Consider the following 24831-nt stretch of genomic DNA (forward strand, 5'->3'; position numbering starts at 1 on the left):
GGGGGTCATAGGAAGTGACCCCACCCTCCCAAAAGGAAAATTACAAGGGGCACACTGGTGAGCACATACACTGGGTGCCAAGTGCCTCGTGGCTGCTGCTGTATGAAACTATCCCTGCCTGGAGAGAATCAAGAGCGTTTTCTAGGCCCTACTGTGGGTAACAGCTATGCAATTATTGGCATCAATAAAGGCAACATGGGAGAGTAAGCTACATGCATACATAGATACATATTTTTATTTTCATGCTGCCTTTCCACAGCTCAAACCACGCTCAATTACAACATGAATATGTAATTACAACATAACAAAAGTCATGAACAATAAACAAAACATTAAAAAAATACACAGAACAGAACCAAACAGAACAATGTCCACATAAATCATAAGATCTAAAATAAAGATACGAAAAACCAAGAGCAAGCTGCCCCCCCCCAATACCTCAGCCCAATAATATTTTGTGAAGCCTCAGCTTTTGTAGCTAGAGTCAGTCAGGGGCCCACCCTCCCAGGCCAGGTGGGAAAAAAGTCTGCAAGGGAGGGATTAGGACATCCAGGACTCACAGCCAAGATGGAGGAGTTTGCATGTGGAGGAATGAGAAAGTGGGCTTAAAGGTTTAGCCAGAGAAGTTTCTTCTGTATGACAAAGTTGACAATGGTCATGATCCTCAGCCCAAATGCCAAATTCCATCGATCCTTCTCTGTCATAAGACCACATGCTTAACTGTGAACAAGAAGGAAGGGCAGGGACATAGTTAAGGTTGCTGCAGAGAATCGTTGGTTTAAAGGCTGTGCTTTAACAAGCAGAGGAAAATAATCTTTACTTAAGGAATAAGAACATCAGAGAGAGAGAGAGAGAGAGTTAGTTTCTTGAGGAGTAAACATCAGAGAGACAAGGTCAGCAGCATTATCATCAGAAAGAAAAATAGTCTGCCATCTCTTCTCCTTACCTGGCTCAGTCAACCACTTCTCCCTTATGTCCGCTTATCCATGACAGAAATTTGTTGCCTTTGAAGGGCCCTGAGCACATGTATAGGATGTTGCTGATGGAATGATTTCCAGCAGGATCATGCCCCAGAACCACTCTTATTAGTAATAAGACACTATTTATTTGGTATGTCAGAGGAAGTTTCTGCTTTCTGCCAGAGTATTCCACAGGAACAAGGACAGTAACTGGCTTGAGAAAAGGTTTGATCTACTCCATAAGACATCAAACCACAGACGATAAAAGTGTAACTCTGGAAGGTGGTAAAAGGACTTAAGCAAGAGTAACTACCTCTCATTAGCAGATCTACGTAAAGGAAAAGACAAAATGGCAAATAAGGTAGACCTCGTTGGTGTAATTATTTAGGCATAATTCTCTGTTCTAGCCTTCCACAAATTGGTGTCCTCCAGATGTGTTGTACTATAGCTCCCTCCCACCCCAGCTAGTACAGATGCAAGTTGTGATTCAAAACATCTGGAGGGTGCCTGGTTGGGGGAAATTGTTATGTTGCATCCTACTTAGGGGCTTATTGATTTCATGTCTGGTTTCTACAGCTGCTGCTATCATCTGTTCTATAAGTACAATTGGATTTTTGGTTACCACTGACATGAGCCAAGTTGGTAACACCTCCATGTTTTCTATGGCCAAGTCACTGTCCATTTCAACTGGGTAATTATTGTGGGAGTTGTTTGCAGTCAAAGCTAACAATGCACACCTATGCTAGTTAGTAACAAAGCTAACAATGCATACCTATGCTAGTTAGTAAATGAAGGGGTTAAAGACCACAGAGCTGTAAATTACTAGAGAAGGGACAGATAGGTCACACCCCCTCACATTTGAGAATAAGTATTGTCTGTTTCTTGTTCCTCTCCTTCTTCTGTTGAACCATGTAAGCTGAGCAGATGTTTGAGACTTAGGCCGCATGTTTGAGATTAGTGTTTGCCTTTTGTAATCAATAATATACTGCCTGTGTTGTTTCTGCTGTTGTATTGAACAATGCATGAGTGAGACATGTGTTTACTGTAAGTAAAGCATTTAAACTTACTAAAGTTTGTGGTCTATTCACTCTAAGCACTTAACACTTGGACATTTAAAGGTCTAATAAGCTATATTTCCCACACTTTGCAAATGCTGCATAGATCTGAGTTTTAAACTCTTCTGGGGGCTGTTTTGGCTACCGAGTGCGTGAAATCCCATGTTTGTTTGTTTTTATTCTAAGCAGTCAGCCGTTTTTTCTTTGTAGTTCCCCACACAAATGGGACTTCAGGAATAACTAGCATTCCCCAGTTATTTCCCAACAATTATGATCTCGATGGGCTTGTTAACTTGACAGCTCTGGTCTCCTATTCCTATGGGTAGTTTTCAAGATCCAAGTCCAATCTGTGGCAAAGCACAAGACTGGGTAGGACAACCATAAATTACATTTCACTCTGCTTGAATTTGTGAAGGGAATGTGGAACTGGTAAGGCATTTTGTATGGCTGGCCATTGGTGAGGCTGAAACTCCCATGATCTCAAAGCAGCACCTGTTATGTAGCCATCAAGAGTAGGTATCAACAATGCAGATATTAGGTACAGGGTGTGTGGAAGGCTTTCAGCAGAGGAGGAGTAATATGAAAATCTAAGAGCTAATTTTCAGATATGTTTTGAAACAGAAGGATTGGTGCCTTTAAGATGTAGCACTCATACCTGAGCCCATGTGAATGTTTATAACTACAGTGGTACCTCGGGTTACATACGCTTCAGGTTACATACGCTTCAGGTTACAGACTCCGCTAACCCAGAAATAGTACCTCAGGTTAAGAACTTTGCTTCAGGATGAGAACAGAAATTGGGCTCTGGCAGCGCGGCAGCAGCAGGAGGCCCCATTAGCTAAAGTGGTGCTTCGGGATAAGAACAGTTTCAGGTTAAGAACAGACCTCCGGAACTCTGGGCGGCTTCCAACTGAATATTAAAAACAGTACAGCATCAGACACTGTATAGTAATTCAACATAGAATTGGTGAGTTAGACAGAAATATTGTTGCTCCCCCAAAGAATCTCATAATATGGTTTGAAAGACAAGGGGGCAAATTCATCCCCTCCTCACTCCCCCCACCCTTTGGAGGGCTTTCCAGAAGCCCCAGATAACAACACTCAGGTCATCTTTCAACAAATAAGCGAACTGCTGTAATGAAGGGAATAGAACTACCCTACCTACATTTTTGTTTTTATGATTGCAGATAAGCTGGAGCCACCGTGCAGATATGGAAGCATCGTGACTGTGCGTCTCTGGCCTGTTGTTATCTCAGCCCATTCCAACCCTCTGCAACTTGATGGTAAATAAATGAAGAGGCTGTTGGGCTGCCCTCCAGCTCATGTGGTTTAACTTGCTTAACTGGAAAATAAAGAGAAATGCACATTTCCTGTGAAAATGATGGCTTTCCACACTCCCCTCAACCTGAAAATATTTCCCGTGACTGAATAAACAGAAGACAGGAAGGCAGGGCTGTCATAGGGGGATAATCAGGCAAAAAGAGAAACACACACCCCATAATTCATACAACTTTTGTATCTGGATGTGGTGGGGCCCCTTTCCCACCCATCTCCCTTGTCAATAAGAGCAAGTGAAGAACTAGAGATCACGTCTCAAATACTCAGCATATTGGCAAAGTCGTGTAATGTTACTCTGAATGCTGATGCATGTACTTGGATCAATCACTTTCTTGCCCTCATATGCCAAGGTCCATTTGTGCAGTGATGTGAATCATTGCTCAATTCAGCTGAACCAATTGCCAAAGCCCAGAAAGCTTTTGAAATGTAGCTGCACTTTGTTGGTGAGGTTCAAATGAATGTGTGTCCTTAGTTCAAACATTTCACTGCTCAGAGATCCATGTATACATGGGGAAACAGTGACATGCACAACTCCTTAGCTTGTATCTGCTTTAAAAGTTTGTCAGGCTGCTCAAGGTACAGGTTAAAGCATTTATATCTCCCCACACATTCAATTTTTATTTTTAAAAAAATCCAAAATAGATTAAACTGGGACATGCAGCAACTGTTTCAGTCCAGGGTTCTAGTTTCTCTATTTAATTCACCTTCCTCAACCTCCGTCTTCCTGTTCCAACCCCCACCAACTTGCAATCCATCTCAGTTCTGATAGGGCTGTTTCTGGGGTCCACCCCACGTTCCCAGCTTTTTGTTTCTCCCAGCTGATCAGTTCCTGTTGTGCTGGTGCTACTGTTTTGACTGCATAAGAAACCAGCATCACAGCCTGAAGACTGGAAATAGAGGTTATGGTTGTGGTGTTGTATGAGGATAAATGTACAGAAGAATCATTAATAGTTTAAAAATATTTGGCAAGTGAGTCACATTTATTTCAATCAGTATTGATCCTAAGAAAGCATGCCTAGGTTTGCAACTAAGCTTAAAGAAAATCCAATTAAATTAGCAAGATATTTTCTAAATATAAGTAATTTTGTAAACTTCTTAGAGATTTTATTTCAATCAATCGATATATGAATTTTGTTACATAAAATAAATATATTTAGGACTGACAGTCATTTCCGCACCATATGTTGAAAGTACTCTCACAGCACTTTAACTGTTATGGCTCCCACCAAAGAATCCTGGAAGCCAGCTTGTTAAGTGTTCTGGGAATTGTGGCTCTGTGAGGGGTGTCCTAAAAACAACAAGAAATTAATTTGAAACAGGTTTGTTCTAATGTGTTTGTGAAATGATTGTTGATTAGTGTTTTCTAAGTTATGTTTGAAGGTCTGTTGTGTGTCCCAATGTAGTGGAGGTGGCATCTACATAAAACACTTACATTCAGTTGCTTAGCCTTTGGTAACTTGGTATCTTCTAGGTGTTTTGGATGACATCTTTGGCTGTGATGGGAGCTGTAGTCCAAAACAACTGGAGAGCACCCGGTTGATGAAATCAGCAATAGCAAGTGTTGCACTCTTCAAGCTCTTTAGAATTATTTCAGCCTGAGGGTTCTTCTGAAAACTCCTAGGTGGACTCCTGGTACTCCCTTCAAATCCCAGGTAAGGCAGAGGTGGAAAGATATAACTCATTTTCTCATTCACTTACAGTGGTAACTCGGGTTACATACACTTCAGATTACATACGCTTCAGGTTACAGACTTCGGTAACCCAGAAATAGTGCTTCAGGTTAAGAACTTTGTTTCAGGATAAGAAAAGAAATTGTGCTCCGGCGGCGCGGCAGCAGCAGGAGGCCCCATTAGCTAAAGTGGTGCTTCAGGTTAAGAACAGTTACAGGTTAAGTACGGACCTCCGGAACGAATTAAGTACTTAACCACTGTATTTTAAAATATTCTTAGGTAATATTGACAGTCCCCTTCCTGGATCCAGAAAACCTCCCTGCCAGAAGAGTCCTTACACATAGGTAAAGGTAAAGGGACCCCTGACCGTTAGGTCCAGTCATGGATGATTCTGGGGTTGCGGCGCTTATCTCGCTTTGCTGGCCAAGGGAGCCAGCATACTAAGCCGCTTCTGGCAAAACCAGAGCAGCGCACGGAAACGCCGTTTACCTTCCTGCTGGAGAGGTACCTATTTATCTACTTGCACTTTGACGTGCTTTCGAACTGTTAGTTTGCAGGAACAGGGACCGAACAATGGGAGCTCACCCCGTCGCGGGGATTCGAACCGCCAACCTTCTGATCAGGAAGCCCTGGGCTCTGTGGTTTATTTTAAGATATTCCTAGGTAATACTGACGGTCCCCTTCCTGGATCCAGAAAACCTCCCTGCCAGCAGAGTCCTTACACATACCCATTGTCATAAGGTAGGCATCCTCCTACCTATTTGACACCTGCTGAAAGACTTTTTGTTTTGGTAAGCCTATCTAGACATATATAAAAATAAAAAAATTCCTTCCTGTAGCACCTTAAAGACCAACTAAGTTAGTTCTTGGTATAAGCTTTCGTGTGCATGCACACTTCTTCAGATACCCATCTGTAACTAGACATATATAGTTACCTTTATATGTTTTAAGTTTTATTATTTTCAATCTGTATTAAAATGATTATGCTCTTATAATTTTTTAAATTGTTTTGAGTATATATTAGTGTATCAGCTTCTCAGACTTGTGTATGTGTATATAATTTATATTGAAGAGTGGGAAGATATCAAACGTACACCCCAAACAATCAATCCATCATTTCCATACAGGTTAGAAACCAATTAATATGCTATCTGCCTGTCCAAGCTGAAGTCCCCTATGAAGCACATTCTAGTCGTACGTACTTATGAAGAGAAAAATATGCCTTCTTTCCCACCCCCGTTGGCCGCCTCATGAAAGTAGACTATTTCATTGGCTGACAAAGTCAACGGCGCGTCGTTCCGATTGGCCTCTGAGCATTATGCCCTCCTCCACCCATCCCACCCCCCGCCTCTCCACCTGGCTGGTGAGTGGGAGTGGCCTAAGGTACGGCGGCCGCGGAAGCCCAAGAATCCCTTCGGGCGAGGCAGGCGAGTCTGAATGGGGTCGATGAAGGAGCACGGTAGCGGCGGGGACGCGCCGGAGACGCGCGAAAGAAGGCCGGTCTTCACCCTGGACGAAGTGGCGAAGAGAAACACCGACAAGGAGACCTGGCTGGTCATCAGCGGGCGCGTCTATGACGTAACCCGCTTCCTCAGCGAGGTGGCTATGCAAATTTATGCAAATGAGGCCCCCCACTCTCAGGAGGGGGCTGTTTTCCGCGATACGGGAGCGGGGGCTTGTGGGTGGATCCATTCCCGCCCAGGGACTTCCTGGGAGCAAGGAGGGAGATGCGGGGCCTTGCTGAGGTCATAAAGGCCCCAACCAGGCCTGGAGGGGCCGAAAGGGGAGACCCCAGCTGGCCTCTGCCGGACGGGGTGAGGGGGCTGGAAAAGGCTAGTCTGCAGGCTAAACATACGGGGTGGTGATGGTTGGGATTGCTAGGCCCCCGACGGAGCCTCTTCCAGCCTCCTGGACTTTCCACTGCAAGCAGCCTGTAGATTGGGAAAGACAGAACACAACGTCATAAAGTCCAGGCTAACTTCTTCCAGCTCCTGACAGACACAGGGCGTTGCTTTGCCATAGCATCTCCTGTCTTCCTTCTAAGACTGTGGGCAGGTTCACCCCCTCCCCACAACTTCAGTGGGCTGAGTTTCCTAAGTTATCCTTGAAAATGTAAAAACTGTATACATAAAAAGTAGCAATACACAGAGAGTAAATCTAGTCAGCCAGAGTCAATTGGAGGGCCCACATGGGAAGGGGGGGGGTAAAACAAATGCTTTGCATGTAGGAGGCATGCAGATTCAGTCCGCAGCATCTCCAGTTTAAAGGGTGGTACACTCTTTAAAGGGACTCGGGTGGCGCTGTGGACCACAGAGCCTAGGACTTGCTGATCAGAAGGTCGACGGTTCGAATCCCCGTGATGGGGTGAGCTCCCGTTGCTCAGTCCCTGCTCCTGCCCACCTAGCAGTTTGAAAGCACATCAAAGTGCAAGTAGATAAATAGATACCACTCCGGCGGGAAGGTAAACTGTGTTTCTGTGCGCTGCTCTGGTTTGCCAGAAGTGGCTTAGTCATGCTGGCCACATGACCCGGAAGCTGTACGCCGGCTCCCTTGGCCAATAAAGCGAGATGAGCGCTGCAACCCCAGAGTCGGCCACGACTGGACCTAATGGTCAGGGGTCCCTTTACCTTTACATTCTTCCCTGAGATGTTGGATGGCCAATGTGAGGGGGAAAGGGCTAGGAAAAGCCTTGGAGACCCACTGCATGTCACTTTAGATAAAGGGGAGGGCAGGAAATTATCTGGGGCCCTATAAGTATTTTCAGGCTCCCAACTCCCATCAACCCTAATGACCTAATTATCCCAGTGGCCTGGGATAATAGGAACTCATTGATTCACTTCTTTATTGCATTTATATCTCGTTTTTTTCTCCATGGAGCTCAAGGTGGCTTACATGGTTCTCCTCATTTAATCCCCACAACACCCCTGGAGCTTCATAGCCAAGTGAAAATTTGAACCCTGGTTTCCCATGACCTAGTTCAACACACTGACAACTATTTCACACTGGCAGTCCAAAAATATCTAGAAGGCTGCAAGTTTCCCCTCCCCTTGAAGTAGACAGTACCAGGCTAGTGGACCCAGGGGATTGACCACTTGGCAGCTTTGTAGGCACACACAACTGCTTATTGACTCCTCTAAATGAGAACAGGATAGGAGCAAATGCTTGTTAAGGGTTTGCAAAATTCAGCTAACCCTCTGTGTGAGCATATCTTATGTTGCAGCCTCTATTAAGATTTAGGATCTCACAGGGTTGATGTGAACATTTATATGAAAAGGATTTTCAACTATTTGGAACACTAAAATGTTTATAGAAATAATTATTAACTGCTAGCAGCCTTGTACCTGGAATTGCTCAGGAATTCTAAGAAATCAAAACATCAGTGCAGTTTTGAAAGGTCTAGTTCAGTGTGTCATCTTGATTTCAAATGGCTTCCCATTGTACCCAAAGATAAAAGACACATCCTTGATCTCAGGAACCATTTTGCAAAATTTTGTTACAGTGTATTAAGAGGTTTCAAAATGCATAGCAACCAGACAAACCATTTTCCAAAATACCTAATAGATGCCAGTATTTTAAAAAGCAAGGTAAGTTTTGCAGGAAGTGGCCACTGTATTGGAAATATCCATATTTCAGTGCCTGGTATCTAACATATAATATTGTCTTAAGTCTGATTAATTCCTCAACTGCTTATGAGCTAATTCCCAATTCTGGCTACTCAGTGACTTTGAAGTTGCTGTTTACTTCCCAGAAGTACTGATTAAGAGGGTTGGGGGTGGAATTGTGTGTGCACAGACACACATGATCACTTTCCTCTTTCCCCTTCCCAGCAGTCCACAGTGTCTTAAGACAAGACAAGACAAGAAAAAGTCTTAAGCTTCTGGTAAATGCACATCCACACCATAGTCTGAATCAGATCTAGATTGCAATACCATCTGCAAAAAAAGTAGTCTGGAGACTGAGGACTGTGGGTGGTCTAAATTACAGTACTGTTTATTTCACTTAAGTTTCTAGACCTCTTTTTATTGCCTATCCAGAGCAGTTAACAATCACTACATAAAAGCAACGTAAAACTATATTAAAGTAATTAGTGCTTCATTTTTAAAAAATCTATAGGTAAATTCCGGCAGGAAGGTAAACGGCGTTTTCATAAATTTGCAAAAGAGCCTCATAGGTTGGTCCTAATATAAAATGCCTTTAGGCCAATTACTAGCTACTTACATGCTTTGGCTTCTTTGATAATGTAGTCTAATGGATTGAGGCCGCCACTGAGAAGACCCCGCTGTGTGTTTTACACTTGTGTGCCTGTGTGTGAGTTTAACCAAGGCCTCTTTTACTGTTTTGAAAGGATGGATGAGCTCACAAGGAAAGAGAAGTGCTTTCTGTGGGTCTTATGTTGAAGCTGTAGATAGTACCTTTCAGACTCCTAGTTAGTTCAGTAGTTCCCAAACATCTTCCCCCCATGTACTGCTTGAAAATTGCTGTAGTCTTGGAGGACCACTTATTGATCTTTCTGCCTATTTTAGTGATTGTACTGCAACGTTCTTCAACCTGAAACTCTTTGTGCTTTCTTGCTGCATGATACATGAGTGAGATTGTGGTTCAGCCTGAAGTGCTACCACAGGCTTGTTGCGTAAAGCAGAGGAGGCCTCTTTGCAAAGAGATAATTGTGTTCTGCTCCTGGGGCTCCAGCAGCTTGTCGGTCAACGGGCCAGATGCTGATTTAGTCCTTGAAGCCTGCCAATTGCAGCAGGGATTACATAAATCCAATTCTGTTTAGTAATGTTGCAGCAAAGATTACATATTAAAGAATGAGACATTAGACTTTCATGTGATAGAAGCACATTGGAGTGAGGGAGACCTGGAGCTCCAGAAAGCTAGGAATTGAATTCCTGGGTAGCTCAGAAGCTGCCTGTGAACACCAGCTGGGTACCCATAATGTATTTCAAGGGAGGATGCACAGGAATGCTTGCTTCTGTGCCCCTTCTCTTGTGTGCCAAATTCTGGGCCCTCACTATGTCTCCTGCTCTAAATGCAAGTTGCTATGAGACTTTGGAAGATTTAAAAATCAACGTCTGAATAGCATAGCTCCAGCAAAGAGCTTTGGGTTCCTATTCTTGCCTAGGCTGGGGACATCTTTGCTGGGCATCCAACTTGGTTTGGCATTCTGTTCTCTACTGTCTTCTTGATCACTTGGAGAAAATGGCCTTTTGGCTGTGGATGAATTCAACTTCTGAAACTGACTGTATATCAGATCATCTGTCTTACTGATCCAGCTTTTCTAAGTGACATGGAACGCCAAAACTGTTCTTTAAGGAGAAACTTAAAACCAGAAGATACCAAGAACTTAAGGCAGCATGACACTAGCCTAATTCAAAAGCTACCTTTGTATTTGTCTCTCTGGTAGTATGGAAACCAGATTCAATACCTGAGAGATTAGTTTGGGCTGAATACTATCCATTCTCAAATAAGCTTTGCTTAACTTCTTTCCATGCCCATCCTTAACTTTGCAGTTCATAAAGACAAAGGAAAGAAGTCAGTTGCTGGTGGCTTAAATCAAGCCCTTTTCGCTTGTTGTCCATTTCTAAGGCCTTCAGTGTCCACACCTCTTGTGTCATTCTGGGGAGAAATGTGAGCTGCCAAAGGGGGAAGCTGATGACGTCAATCAGAGATTACTCTCATCACCTCTGCCCCCTGCCTCTCCCTTGGAGGCTTCTTCTTTTTTTTTACCCTGGGAGCAAAATCCACCCCAGGGATCCTTCTAGCACATTGAAGGTGTGCCTGGGCATGTTTTGACTGCATTGTACTCTCTGACCTGAGATGCTGTATATGTGGCTCCTGCTCTGCCAAAAGTCAGTGGCATCTACAACCCAAGGGAGAGGTGGCAGGAGTCCAAACTATTGGAAGTAAAACGCAGATAGTGTAGGAAGCTTCTCCTTTTAGCACATCGGGCAATTGACCACCTAGCCTCACACTATTTATTCCAGCTGCAAGTATCTGTCCACTATTATTGCTATTATTTAGATTTCTTACCTGCCCTTCACCATACGGTCCCAGAATGGGTTGCAGCAATGTAAAATATAGTTAAAAACAACTTTGAATCAGAAGTATAGGGTGGGCCCTAAAACATTTATTTATTGAATTTATATATCTTCCTTCTAAGGGTGCCCAGGGAGACAAACATACACACAAGTGATAAAAGACCAAATATCAATTTGAGTACAAATGCAGACAGACAGACAGACAGAGACAGACAGACAGACAGACAGATAATCAGATGTTGAAGGCCTGGATAAAGAGGTACATTTTCAACAATGACAAAAGCTGTATAATGAAGGCAGACACATCTATGTGAGGAGGGAATTCAATAGCTATGGGGCTGTCCTAGAGAATGTTCTCTTCCGGCCTGCCACTGTACATGTTGGGATCAGGTAAAGAGTTTTTGTTTTAACCAAAGATGCCAGCAGGGATTGAACCTGGGACTTTTTGCATGTAAAACACGTGCTCATTCCTTGCATCTGTGGAACCAGAAAGCACCGTAGTAATCATAGCGATTCTAGCTTCGCTCATCCTGGCAACCCTGCATCCCACTCTAACTCACCCTTTGCCAACCTGGTGGTTCCCACAGTTGTTCTGGACCAGAGCAGATGGGTGTCCTTGGGTGGAAAAATGGCTGTTAATATCAGAGGTACAGTTTAAAAAAATCAGATGGGTCTTAAGTGGTGCTGAAAAACATTGCATTTGTTTTCTTTTATTATTTTATCTTACATTTATATCAAAGAATACTCAAGGCTGCACATGATTAAAATACAAATACAGTACTGTAAATCTCCAGGCACCTGATGTGTGTTTAAGGGACCAACATTAATGCATTTCCTGACCATGGATAGAAGGAGTAAAATCCGCGGACCTCTTGCTTGCCACTACTAGGCTTCCGGGTTCTTGGATGGCCAGGGCCTTAATTTTTCAAGCATGTTTAAGGAAACTGGATGGAATTCTTGAGGCTTCCCATAGTGGAGATGGGACATTAAGGCTGCAATCCAACTACACTTACCTGAGAGCAAGCCCCATTGAATTCATAAGGACTTACTTCTGATTAGATAAGTATAGGATTCAACCGAGTGCAATCCTTTGCATGTCTACTTGGATATTATTCCCACTGAGTTCAGTGGGACATGCCTTGGGTTGTCAGTTGTGTATATGCTGAGGAAGAGAAGCTGGTGTGTTTTTCTTACTGCTTTTCTTTTTCATAGTTCCTATGTTGTTGTTCTTTGCAGCATCCAGGTGGAGAGGAGGTTCTGCTTGAACAAGCTGGTAAAGATGCCACTGAGAACTTTGAAGACGTTGGCCACTCTATGGATGCCCGAGAGATGCTTGACCAATACCTTATAGGAGAGGTTCATCCGGTGAGGTCCTAGTATGGGGGGGGGGGGAATTGGGAATGTTTGTAGCTTTTATTTAATAAGAATATCTACCTTTGGGTACAGGCTGTGGAGCTCCAGAGAGAAGGTGAGGCACAAACTATTCTTTGCCTCTTTTGTCAAAGAGCTTGTTGTGGGTTTGGGTGGGGGAGCTGATTAATGTAGCAGCATGTGCTCTCAAATGACTTGAACTCAGCCTTTGCCCGCCTCCTGCCCTCCAGTTTTGGACTACAACTCCCATAAGCCAGAGCCAGCACAACTGTGTTGGAGTAGAAAGTATGACCATGCAAGCTGGGGCTGGTGGGAGTTGTCATCCAAAACAACTAGAGAGTACCAGGTTGGCAAGGCAGCTCTAATGTCCTGGTTTTATTAAATAAGAACTTTGCTCCCAGTTCATTTCTGGGAGTGAGAAGTGAAGGATGCCAGGTACCTCAGGGGGCTTGGGCTCTTTCTTGCACGCCAGAAAGAATTTTTTTTCCAGGAGCTTAACATACTTTCTCTTCTTTCTCTTCCTTTTCTTCTCTCAACAGTGTGACCGTAATCCTAATGCCTCCAAGGTAAGTCACTATCCTGGTGATCTCCCCTACCTCCCTTTATTCTAGCATGGAAAAGGTTTTGGGGCACTAGAAAAGGTGCAGTGAGAATGGGCATGTTGTGTTAGTAGAATGCACCTACTCCTCAGTGAGCAGAGCTCACCTCACTTTGACTTCAGCAGTGGTAAAACAGCTGAACATAGGGTGCTGCAATGAGAGCTGCCCTGTTGCACTAGGAGTGTTTGGTTGGTTTCTGCCCTTAATTGGTCAGAGTGGGGATGGGGGTGCTGTCCGTGGGCCTTTTCCTCTGAGCCCAAGGCCACTGGTGTTGTGGCTGCAGGTCGTGTGTTCTGCCTCTCACGTCCTCTCTTTCTGCCTTGGGGCTTCAGTTCAATGAAAAACTCTCCTTCCGCAGTGGTTCTGTGCCATGCTGCCTTCAAACTTGACTATAAAATTGTCTGTAGCACTGTACAGGCAGATCAATGCCTATCTGTGTTCAGAGGTGATATTCCTCAGAGTACAAGTTGCCGGGGAATTTGAATAAGAATGGATTGTTGGTCTTACTAGGGTTGTTGTTAGGTCTTTAAAGGATGTGGAATGAAAATGTGCATATGCTAATTTATATGTGTAGGTGTCTCTGGGCAGTGTGTGTGTTAAGTTTATTAAATGACTGAAGGAAGCAGAATATTTGGGGCCTGGTGCAAAAGGCCTGGTGCTTAGTCCCTCTGGGCTACCAACTCCCTTGCCCTCCCTTGGGAACTTCTTGATGGGACATATGGTTGGCCACTGTAGGAAAGAGTCTGCTGGGCCCCCTTCAGCCTGATCCAGCAGTAGCTGCAGGGCTCTTCTTACTTCCCTCACAAGATATTCAGTTCTGGGTTAAAGGTCCTGGGTTTCAGGACTGTTTACCTTTGCTGGAGGAGAGAGGATTTCCTTGTTCTGCACACAACAGCATTCAATTGTAGCTGGTTGAGTGGGTGGGGCTGAAAGCACTCTAGGTATGGAACACATCGGAATATCTGAGCAGCCCCTTCCCAGCAAGTCTACCCGGGAGCTGACCTGGCAAAGTCTGTGTTGCAGTTGTTGGGAGAATTCTGAGCCTGTCATTGAACAGCAGTTCCCACGATTGGAGAGGAGCAGTGGGAGCCATCCGCTGGCTATGTAAACACAGTCATTGTGGGTTGCCCAAGTCCCACTGTGTGGTGTCCAGCAGTTCAATCATTTACGATGAAAGGATTATAACATTTCTCCTACCTAACCCGAAGCCCATTCTGTGTATTATCCTCTCTCTCTCATCATGCTCCCTGACTTGTGTCAACAAAGGCTTGGGGTGAGCATGAGGTCCCAGCCAACAACTTGTTGAATTTGTCCTGAGAACTTAAGCATTTGATTCTGTGCTACACTTTGCCCAGAGATGTGCCCCTCTGCCACCAGGGAGCAACCTCAGGTTATTCACAGAAGACCTAAGTAGCTTCTCTGCTGCCTTGCCTCTGGGTCCAGAGTTGGAAATGACTTTATATGGGAAACACCCACTCCCTGTCCTTCATGTGTTGTGTTAGTGTCTCGGGAAGCTGTAAAGTCAATACCTTTCTGTGATTTATGATACCTGGGCGAGAAAAAGAGTCTTCACAATGTTTTTCCTACAAACATAAAAACACATTGCAGTAGTTTCATTTATAGAACCACCCAGATTTAAAGTTTCAGAGTGACTGGTGCACAAGGAAATATGTGGTGTGTGTGTGTGTGTGTTAGCTAGATGAGCATGGCTAGTTTGGTTACTGCAGTTTGATGCAAGCCAACATGACAGTTACTGGGTTTTCTACGTATAGGTCCCCATTTTGAAGGGGGGGGCAGGAAAAAAACAAAATTCTACAGGCATGCAAACATGTTTATACTTTTTTTCATAAGAAGAATGCCAGGCAAACTTTTGTGGCAGGAACATTGCAAAGAAAGAAAAAGTGAGTCCCACTTAAATCTTGTCTAAGTGTCACTCCTTTCTGACAAGTGAAGGTTTTTTTTCCTGAGGAGAGGCATGGAGTACTGTGGGCGGCCTCAGCCCTATCCCTGGAGCAAAGCCCTGGTTGGCCCATCTGAAGAAATGTGCCCAGGCATACCCTATTATTTGGAAATGACTTCTGTCTGCTCTGCATTGTTAATGGCTTACTTGAATCAATTACTAAAAGAAGGGTTTAGACACTGAGGAAGAAGCTGATGACGTTTCTGGTCCTCTGCCTTTACACTGATTCCCCCACCTACACTTTACTTGCCCTGAAAGGGAGTCCTGTTTTCCCCTTTCAGGATCCTGATGGCATGGTTTGCATCATAATTTTCTGGACTGTTTACATCGGAGACCATGGTCCTTTTGTAGCAGAGCCAACAAATGAGTGCTAGTCCTTTGCATATATGTCATATTTAAATGGCCCCTGTGTTTTCTGTCTCCGTTGCCTCTGCAGAACTTGAGGTACCCCCTCCCCCCTCTGCTCCTCAAGCCTTTGAGCTTGTTTTGTGTCTTTTCTTCCTCTGCCAGGCCTAACCAAAGGGGTTGCTTTTGTTTGCTCAGCAAAAGCAACTTGTGTGAGTCTCAAAAGCTAATGATATCTTCTGTAGGGGAAAACTCAATGTGTTTAGTAGTGTTCACTCCTGCTTTTTCCTTTTTAAAAAATAAATAAAATTATCATGGCTAAAGAAGGAAAATGGTCCCTTCACCTGGGGGCCAATGCAGGCATTGCCTCTTCCAGTGGTAAGGAGACATGGAAGAAGGGCCTTCATAGCTATAGAGAGTGGGAGTTTGATCCAGGCATAGATAGTGGCATTTGCAGGAGCTGGGACAGAGCACTGGGAGCTCACCCCCTTGAGCAGGTTCAAACCACTGACCCTTTGATTGGCAAGCTAAAGAGGCTCAGTGGTTTAGACCACAGCGCCATCCACTCAAAAGTATGCTATCCTCAAAAGTATGCTGTGCTCAAAAGCATACTAATGTGAATAGATAAATAGGTACTGCTACGGTGGGCAGGTAAACAGCATTTTCATGCACTCTGGCACTTGTCACGGTGTCCTGTTGCGCCAGAAGCCGTTTAGTCATGCTGGCCACGTGACCCGGAAAGCTGTCTGTGGAAAACGGTGGCTCTCTTAGTGTGAAGCAAGATGAGCGCCACACCCCATAGTTGCCTTTGACTAGACTTAACCATCTAGGGGTCCTTTGCCTCCCCCCCCCCCCCGCAATAGTGGCATGGCAGGAGGTGGCTTGGTGTGAGGAGAAGGGAACAAAAAGAGATAGACGGCCCACAAGAAATCAGCTCATACAAAATGGGCAGACTAGGAATATGGTGAAGTGGAGGGAGAGAGCTGATTGGGGTAGAGAGAGGGGGCTTTTAGAATCGCAACAGGAATCCATTGGAGAGGGCCTTCAATACTGAGGGCTATAGTGCTTTCTTCACAGAAAGCCTTTGATTGGATTGACTTGATATAGACTTGGATCTCTTCTTAAGACTTCTCTGTTTGTGCTGTCTCTCTCTCTGCTGATGTCATTGTCTGTCATGAGTAGCCACCAAAAAATGTGGCTATTTCTAAATTGCCCTTACTGGAACAGCACCCTTCCCGCTCATGGATTGGGTTTCTTTGGTGGTGCGGCAAGTTTCTGTTTGCTAAAGGCTTTTCTTGGTTTCCAAAGCAGACCTCTCTGACTTACAGGGGCACCTCAGACGGTCTGCTGCATTGTCCTTCCAGCTTCATGTCTCAGCCTGTGGAATTCAGCTCAGTGTTGTTGGTCCTTAAGTCTCTTAGCATCTCTTTTCAACTTTCCACAAGGTTCTTAGCTTTTCACCACAAATGCAACTGTCTTATTGCCGCTACCTCTGAAATATAGCATTGCTTAATCTGTAGGTTGAATGCAGATTAGTGGATTTCTCTTGGACATCTCTTTTTCCACTTTATGTTGGGCTATTTTATAGGGGGGAAATGATGGGAAGACTCTTTGTCATACAGTCCCCCTGAAAGTAGCCATCCATAATTTCTGTATTGAACAATCTCTTTGATCAACAGAAGTAGGGCAACTCCTAGAGGCAGGTAAAAATTCCTTGTTCTGGCAGTAGTACTTCCATCTTTGATATCTGCTCTGATATTCTGTATTTCAGCCTTCCCCATTCTGATGTCCTCTAGATATTTTGGACTACAACCCACATCATTCCTAGCTAGCACAGTTGGTTGCTGTATGCTGTAATACTGAGTGAGTGTATGTGTGTGTGTGTGTGTGTGTGTGTGTGTGTGTGTGAGAGAGAGAGAGAGAGAGAGAGAGAGAGAGAATTCTCCCAGTCTTCTTGTAGCCTTCCCTTTTTCAATAACCTTTGCAAGTAGAAACAAACAGCAGTCATATAACCTACCACATAGTACAATACTGTAAGCAAATTGCTTCTGTGCTTGGTGTCTTAGACTCACAACATTTTTCATTGTCAGTATATTTATTTGCACTGCCACAGGCCATCGTAATTTTAACAAGTTAAAAACAAGGTTCTGTTTCTGTAGAAACTTAATAAGTTCAGACAGAATTGGGCAATGTTTATTGAAGATAGGTATAACAAGGCACAGTCTTGACATGATCCAAAATATTTATAAGAGATGACATAATATATACCATTATTTTTAATGTAATACTTGCAATTTCTTTATTTTTTCTTAACTTTTCTTTGTAAATACATATGGTTTTCTAAAGGTGAATACAAATTATAAATAAATTAAGAACAAGTATTTGATAGTCACTTCTTGCCATACAATCCCTCTTGGCTTGTGCCTGCATCTTCCAAGGGGAGTTGGCTAAGATTCTCCTCTCCCCTGGGCTTTTTTGCCCCATCCCAGTTTCTTATCATTGCTACAAGAAGCAAAGAGGTCTCCTGTCCTGGATCTGCCAAACACGACGTACAAGAGAGAATGGCAGCCACTCTTTGTGGTCAAGCTGCTTGCATTGGGTGCACAGAAAGGCTACCTGAACTTGGTAAAGCAAAGAAGTTATATTATTTCAGCAAGCACCCTTTAGCATTGCTGCTCAGAGCTCAAGTGACAGATTGGAGACACATGGGATGGGTGCCAAAGGAAGGCTTAGGGCTGGCGCTGGCACTGGGAGTGTTAAATGGAATCTCATTAAGGAGTTATGTGCATGTTTAACAATTGGCTTCTCTTCACGCTTGGCTAGGAGATTTGGCCGGTGAACAGCACTGCTTTAGACAGCCCTTTTCACAATGATGCTGCTGTCACTTGGCATTTGCAGCTTTGCAATAAGGGAACTATTCACATCTTAAAGGCAAAGGCACCTTTTTGTAACTTCCTCCATTGCATGGAGAGGCAATTGCTCAGACTGGCTTTTCATGATGTCTCATTTTGAATTGAGGCCAAGTGTTGTGCTTGTAATGAAGAGTCCATGTGTGGCTGCTGGGTGTGAGGCTAAGCCGGTATGTGGAATGTGTCTTAAGGACACCAAGCCGTGTGCTTGACATAGAGTTGCTGTTAAGACATGTCTGGATGGTGAACAGTGGGGAACTCAAAATTCAGGCCAACAAGCAAAGGCAAAAAAGCAGCACAACATATGGCTTGTATTGTTATGGGAAGTCTCTGCTTGGTGACTGAGCCTTGTAGTCATGGAGAGGAACCTTATTGATCACAGCAGCAAAGAAGAAAGCAAAGGAACACACAGCAACTGGCAAACAGTGATTGTCTAAGACAGGCATCCCCAACCTTCGGTCCTCCAGATGTTTTGGCCTACAACTCCCATGATCCCTAGCTAACAGGACCAGTGGTCAGGGATAATCAGAATTGTAGCCCAAAACATCTGGAGGGCCGAAGGTTGGGGATGCCTGAAGAGCTTCCCTATGAAAAGTGCCCAAGTACTTATAGAACATGGAAGAGGGACTGAAGAAAAACTAAATGTGTGCCCAGACATAGTTGTTGGGAAGAATGGAACATGTTGAGAGAGTAAATGAATATGTGAAGAACCAGGGCAGAGAATGAAGATCCAAAAAACAATCCTCCCATTTGTTCCCTCTTCCAAAGTCATCTCAATGCTATTATCCACCTTTGCTCAAATTGGACTGGTCATATGTCACAGTAAACAATAAACCATGGTATATTGTAAATAAGCAGAAAGCTGGTGCAGGCTGCTTAATCACTCCCAATTTACTCCAACCTGGCTAGCACAGAAACAAACAAACCAGAAGGCTTGGTGTTACATGCAAACTGAGGCATGTGGTTTGTTTAGAAAGGGAGGGGGGGACCCTAAGTCAAGCCTGGTGGTTTATTTGTCCAGCCAGGCCATGCTAAATATTCATAGCAAGCCATAACCCATAGGTTGCCATAACATGTGAACCAGACCATTTCGTAGCCTATAATTTCAGCTTGCATGTTTTATAAAATGTACACAAAATGTGTGTTTGTTTTGTCTTCTCAGGTTCCAAACAAGTCTCCCTCGAAAGAATCAAGGTATGGTATTCTGCTCTGCCAATAGAGTAAACAAACAAGCTTTCTCTAAGTCAGCCTGGTTTCTAAATAGATCTATGGTGCTTCAACATTTGTATGGATCAGCCTCCTGCACAAGCATCTTAATCATGCATCATTCTAGGCTTTGTTGTTACATACTATGATCTGTGGAATGACCATCTAAATTAGTCCTATAAATATTTTATCTTTACATATTTGTAAATGAGATAAATCTACCCACCTTTAACTGAGGCCAGTTCCTAATCTTGTGCCATCTTTGCTGCTCCTGTGTTGTATGAGATTCCTTACTGAGCCATGATAATGTATTTAACTGGTAGCCACATGCAGGCTGAAACTAGTGGAAAGTTCTGAAGCAACCATACTTATTGGGCAGGAATGAACTGCCTTAGGTTTTTATCTATACCTATAAATGAATGGATAGAATTGTTAAGACTTTGCTCACAGAACTATGACAGAAAAAAATTCTAGAAAAGAATTCTCCTGTTTTAAGTGCATTTAACATAAATGTAACTTTATAACCCCCTCTTGCCTTTTTCCTCAGTTTCTGGACAGCCTGGCTGATCCCTGTTTTGGGAGCCATAGTCTTGGGATTGATGTATCGCTACTACGTGATGGATGGGAAATCCTCCTGATTTGACCTTGCTGAAGCTTTAGGACTGGAAACCATGCCTTGCCACTGAAAATGGTGGGGTCTTACTAAATTCTGATGAACACCTAGATGTTGTCCTTCACTTGTATCAGTCAGTCCAGCAGCCCTAGTGTCTGCAAAGCCAAGCGGGAATTTGGTGGGGCCCACTGTTATCTTTCTTGTAACTGCAGAAACAGCAACTTCCTGCCATTCCATGGCATGGCATTTCTGTCACCATTGACCATGAGTCACTTTTCATCCAGCAGCTTCTGGTTCGTCGTGATGGTGCCTCTGATCCATGCCAGCCTGTCCCATTAAGTACCAGCAGAATGAGATGGCATGCTGTCAACATTCCTCTTTAGCAGGAGACCAGCAAGAGAAATGGCTCCACCAGCACAGCGCAGACTGGGAACGGCGGCACACCTGCCTCTTCTCGGGTGTTTTCCTTCAGCTTCTTTCTGTACATGGTTTTTGAAACAGTTAAATGGGTACATTTTTGTTTCAGTCTTCTGGTTTACATAGTCCTTACTGTCTGCCTTTTTAATCTGCCTGATCTGTAATAAAGGACTCTCCAATTACTCTGGTCAGCGGCCTTGTTTTCATGACTGATTCTGCTACCTCTGGCAAAGCTGGAACTGGCCATCCCTCGCCTGCCCTTCTGCTTCTGCTCTTAATGCCCTATTTTAGCGTAGAACTCCAAGAAGCTGGTGTGGTACGAAGCTAGTGGCCCTTTCGCCAACTTTGTACCAGAAAAGCTTGCTATGTTCTAAGTGCAAGCAAGTTGGTATCAACACTGAGGGAGAGAAGGAAGCTGAAGGAAATTGTGCCTCTAGGGTTGAAACAAGAGATGAGGATACCGTTTAGGTTTGTGCTTTTTCATTTGCTCTGAAGCCTGAAACAATGCAAGCAAGCAGCACAAGACAAGCATTGTGCTGGGATAATTCCCTTCCTTCTCACATACTCCCTCTAATTTTGCCTTAAGTTTGAATCTACTGTGTTAAGGGGAAGGACAGCCATGAAGCTAAAGTTATCCACTAAGATAATTTTGATGTTGCCTTTCTTCACGGGAGGTCAAGAACTATAGCTTCTTAAAGGAAATTTCGGCAACATAAGTAACATCTAGTGTAAAACTAGTGGCTTGTCTTGAGATTGCAGTTTTCTATTGGATAACTTTGGGGGTTTAGAGTAGTTCATTTATGGCTCTGAATCCCTCAGGCCTAAGCACTGAATAAACCCAGTTCTTAGTATAATCTTCAGTTACATATCTTGACAGTTTGAAACTAACCCTCCAGGGTTTTTCTCTTGTCTGTTACTAGGCTGTCCACAGTCCTCACTGGTTTGACTGTTTGCTGAGATCAAGGCTGTTTTTGCTAAGGTCAGGTGACTTACACTGTTTTGGAAAGAGTCTCGTAAGCAGATATGCATAATCATGTTTCTTTAAAATTAGTTTTCTAGCAATGTTTGGTCAACAGTTTTTTGCCTACATATATATCTGAGAGAACATAAAAGCCTTGAAAACATCAATGCAAAAAGAAGAAAAAATGCAGCCAGCAGTTAAATTGGTTCTATGGGCGATTCTCTGAAGGCTGGCTGACAGGCTTGGGTCTGTTCTTGTGTCTGTTGAATTTAGATGATAAGGGAGCTAGATATGTGCATGTATCTCAGTTCTCTCTCGCTGTAAATCCAAGGTTCAGATCTTGTTGTCTTGGAAACTAATCTGTCTGGAATAGCAGTTATGATGGTAAACACTCAAGAAGCTGTCTGGTTCTGAGGTGGGGGTTGGAGTGCAGACATTCTACATGTTCAGGGTTCCTTTCTTAAAACCCTGAGCCTGTGTTAAAAGTTGTCATTGACTATGTTAGTTGAACTTGCTGTTGCTGTTGCACCAGCATCTTAGAAATTAATTTTTTCATTTCCCAAAGGTGATCCCGAAGACAATTATAAATCTGGTTGAATTTGTGCAGGCTAACCTGCCTGGTTTATATCCACAAGACATTTTTTAAAACTTGATTTTTATTGATTTTTCAAGGAAGGAAATCCCAAAACAAAAATACAGGAACACCAGAGAACCCGAAGAAGAGGAAAGACAATTGAGACAGAGGAAAAACCTGTCACATAGCAATATAAATGACCATGACAGAATATATATATGTATCATAGAATTGTAGAGTTGGAAGGGACCCTGAGGGTCGTTTAGTTCAATCCCCTGCATTGCTGGAATCACAACACGTGGTCCCCCATCCTATTTGAAACCATACTGGACACTGCTCAGCTTTGCAAATGTGCTAGCAGTTTTATTGTTGCACCACTATTGTTAAAAAGTGTTGCAGTGTGAAATGCTCTTGTTCAGGTTTCCACTCATTCCCTTCCATTCCTCCAAAGAGCCAACCAGCATTCTGTGCCCCCACAGCATGCTCAAATCTCACTAAGCTCTTCTGGGGGCTTTCTCCCCCTTTATTTATATTTTTATAAAAGGATTTTGTGTTAGTTTTATACATCCCCCCCTTGCATTTCTGCATACAGTGGTACCTCTGGATACAAACAGGATCTGTTCTGGAGTCCTGTTCGCATCCAGAAGCAAACGTAACTAGCAATGGCACGTCTGCGCGTGCCGCTTTTCACCGTTTTTGCGCATGCGCGTGGCGTCATTTTGAGCGCCTGCGCAAGCGGCGAAACCCAGAAGTAACACACTCCATTACTTCCGGGTTGCCACGGAGCGCAACTCGAATGCACTCAACCTGAAGCGCATTCAACCCGAGGTATGACTGTATTTTAAGATTACCCCACACCTGCAGGTACCTCCCTCGGATGGTGCTATCCTGCCTACAAAATGTCTGGTGGCTGGATAATGAATTCACTAGTAGTCTATATAAATGGAGCCCCCACAAAAAGGGTGTGTAAGTGTGGAGCCTTCAAACCCCTCCTTTCCAAGACAGCAAGTTGTCTAAAGTGAGGCAGTGAGAGTATGAAGGAACAGGTGCCTGGTGTCAGCTGGGAAGGGAGGAAGGGAAATGGCAGGTGCCTTCATATTTGTGGTTCTCTTCTGTCCTCCACTCTATTCCATCTCCCACTTTCTCTCAACAAAACCAACAAAAGAGCGTTTTGCTGCCTTAAAGGCTAGCTGTTTTGTTGTGGCGGAAGCTTTTATGAACAATAACCCACTCTACTTCCCACTTCAGTGTGGCTCTTGCTGCTTTCATTACATGTGTGATGGTACCAAGAGAACTGAACTGAAATTAGGCAGAGGTTGCCAATTTATTGCCCTCCAGATGTTTTGGACTAGAAGTCAAATCAGTCCCAGCCCACATGCCCAATGGTCAGGGATGATGGGAGTTGCAGTCCAGAACACCGGAAGAGTGTAATGTTGGCTACCCTTGGAATACAGGGTGATTATAATGGTTGGTGAAATTTGGGTTTTGGTTCCCATCGCAAGCCCCCTGTAACTCTTCATTTTTTCCTCATTAGCCACCAGCCCTGCCTGACTTGAGTGCTGTTGGGACACTATGGGGGAAACCTATTTCAGGGAAGAAAATGGAGCTCTTCTCCCTTTCTTCTGACCCTGTTTCGTTGAAGGGGGGAGGGGAGGGCCACAGCTCAGGGGAGAAGCATCTGCTTTGCATGCATCCCTGATGGCATCTTGAGGTAGGGCTAGGAAAATCCCATCTGAAACCATGGACAGCAGCTGCAAGTTGGTGTAAGTTGCTGCAAGTTGGTGTAAAACTTAGCAAGGCGGACCAAAAGATTTGATTTTGGATAAGACAGCTTCCTGTGCTTGGTCTTGGTGTTGCTATGCTATGGAGTAGTAAGTGGGCAGTCCTCAAGAAGAAAAGTGACTACTCAAGTTAGCCCTGTTACTTAAAGGAAAAAAGCAAGCTTGGCACCATCCTCAGTACTGGGTTGTTTTGTTTCTCTCTCCAACTGCCCTGGGGGCAAGTTCTGTGCTGCCCCATCTCAAAGATGCTATCATGGTGCTGAAAAGGGATAACTAAAATGATGAGGGAGTTTGAGCTCCTTCCTTATTATTTATTAAATTTGTATGCTGCCCTTCACCTGAAGATCACGTCGGTAAACAACATAAAAATACAAAATGAGAACACTAAATGCATAATAAAACCCAAAATCTAACCCAACAAACACAAGGAGGCACACAAAGAAGGGCCGCATGATGATCGCAGGGGCCAGGTAGGTTCATATGGAGAGAGGCACTCCTTAAGGTATTGTGCTCCTAAGACATTTAGGGCTTTATAGGGGAAAACCAGTTTTAGATCCAACAGTTTTAGATCTAAAACTGTATTATGAATCAGCAGCTTTCTGCTGGATGAAAGACTGGTTACTTCTTGAGAATACAGATATCTTGGATTTGGAAGGTTTTAACAATGTATTCGGATGGCATGCATATATATGGTACGATAAGGTTAAAGCTCATAAAGCCTTTAAAAATCATATTGTCAGGAAAGCATTATATAATGTTTGGATTAGATATAAGGATTTGTTGGAAAATAAAACCCCAAGGTGGTTGTCGCCAATGGAAGCAAAAGCCGTGAAAAAGCTCAATATGGAGGCCAAATGCCAAAATATTGGGAAATTTTGGAACAAGAGGGAGATAAACTGAAACTACAGAGTTATGAGAAACTGAAGGTTAAAGTACGAGATTGGCTCCATTACTACCAAATAATGAAGGTTTATAAACAGGACCGGAAAATTGGCTTCCAGGTGGAGAAATCAAAATTAGAAACGGAATTGTTAG

General features: G+C 43.8%; 1 protein-coding gene and 1 long non-coding RNA gene across 7 annotated transcripts; one reads left to right on the top strand and one right to left on the bottom strand.

The window, feature by feature from the left end:
- Window positions 1-209: 209 nt before the first annotated feature.
- LOC309535902 lies at window positions 210-5270 on the bottom strand. Of its 3 annotated transcripts, none has more exons than XR_014221418.1 (5): window positions 4517-5270; window positions 4057-4239; window positions 3171-3356; window positions 1732-2048; window positions 210-1696 (listed from the first exon to the last, which is right to left on the bottom strand). It is a non-coding gene; the product is annotated as an uncharacterized lncRNA (long non-coding RNA). The 3 variants fall into 3 exon arrangements; XR_014221419.1 differs by having other exon boundaries at window positions 210-720; window positions 947-1696; window positions 4057-5270; XR_014221420.1 differs by having other exon boundaries at window positions 4057-5270.
- A 1189-nt stretch (window positions 5271-6459) lies between these two features.
- On the top strand, window positions 6460-20662 carry CYB5B (cytochrome b5 type B; the record flags this gene model as incomplete). Of its 4 annotated transcripts, XR_014221412.1 has the most annotated exons (6): window positions 6460-6621; window positions 12297-12425; window positions 12971-12997; window positions 19407-19438; window positions 19998-20141; window positions 20351-20662. XR_014221412.1 is itself a non-coding variant. In XM_082229411.1 (5 exons), 5 exons carry the CDS (start codon window positions 6460-6462, stop codon window positions 20086-20088), a joined length of 441 nt encoding a protein of 146 aa, XP_082085537.1. In that variant the 3' UTR covers window positions 20089-20662. The 4 variants fall into 4 exon arrangements, 3 of the variants coding, with proteins under 3 accessions (XP_082085537.1, XP_082085538.1, XP_082085539.1); XM_082229411.1 differs by having other exon boundaries at window positions 19998-20662; XM_082229412.1 differs by lacking the exon at window positions 19998-20141.
- Window positions 20663-24831: the final 4169 nt, after the last annotated feature.

The sequence above is a fragment of the Podarcis vaucheri genome, assembly GCF_965113315.1.
Source record: "Podarcis vaucheri genome assembly, chromosome: 7".
NCBI lineage: Eukaryota > Metazoa > Chordata > Lepidosauria > Squamata > Lacertidae > Podarcis > Podarcis vaucheri.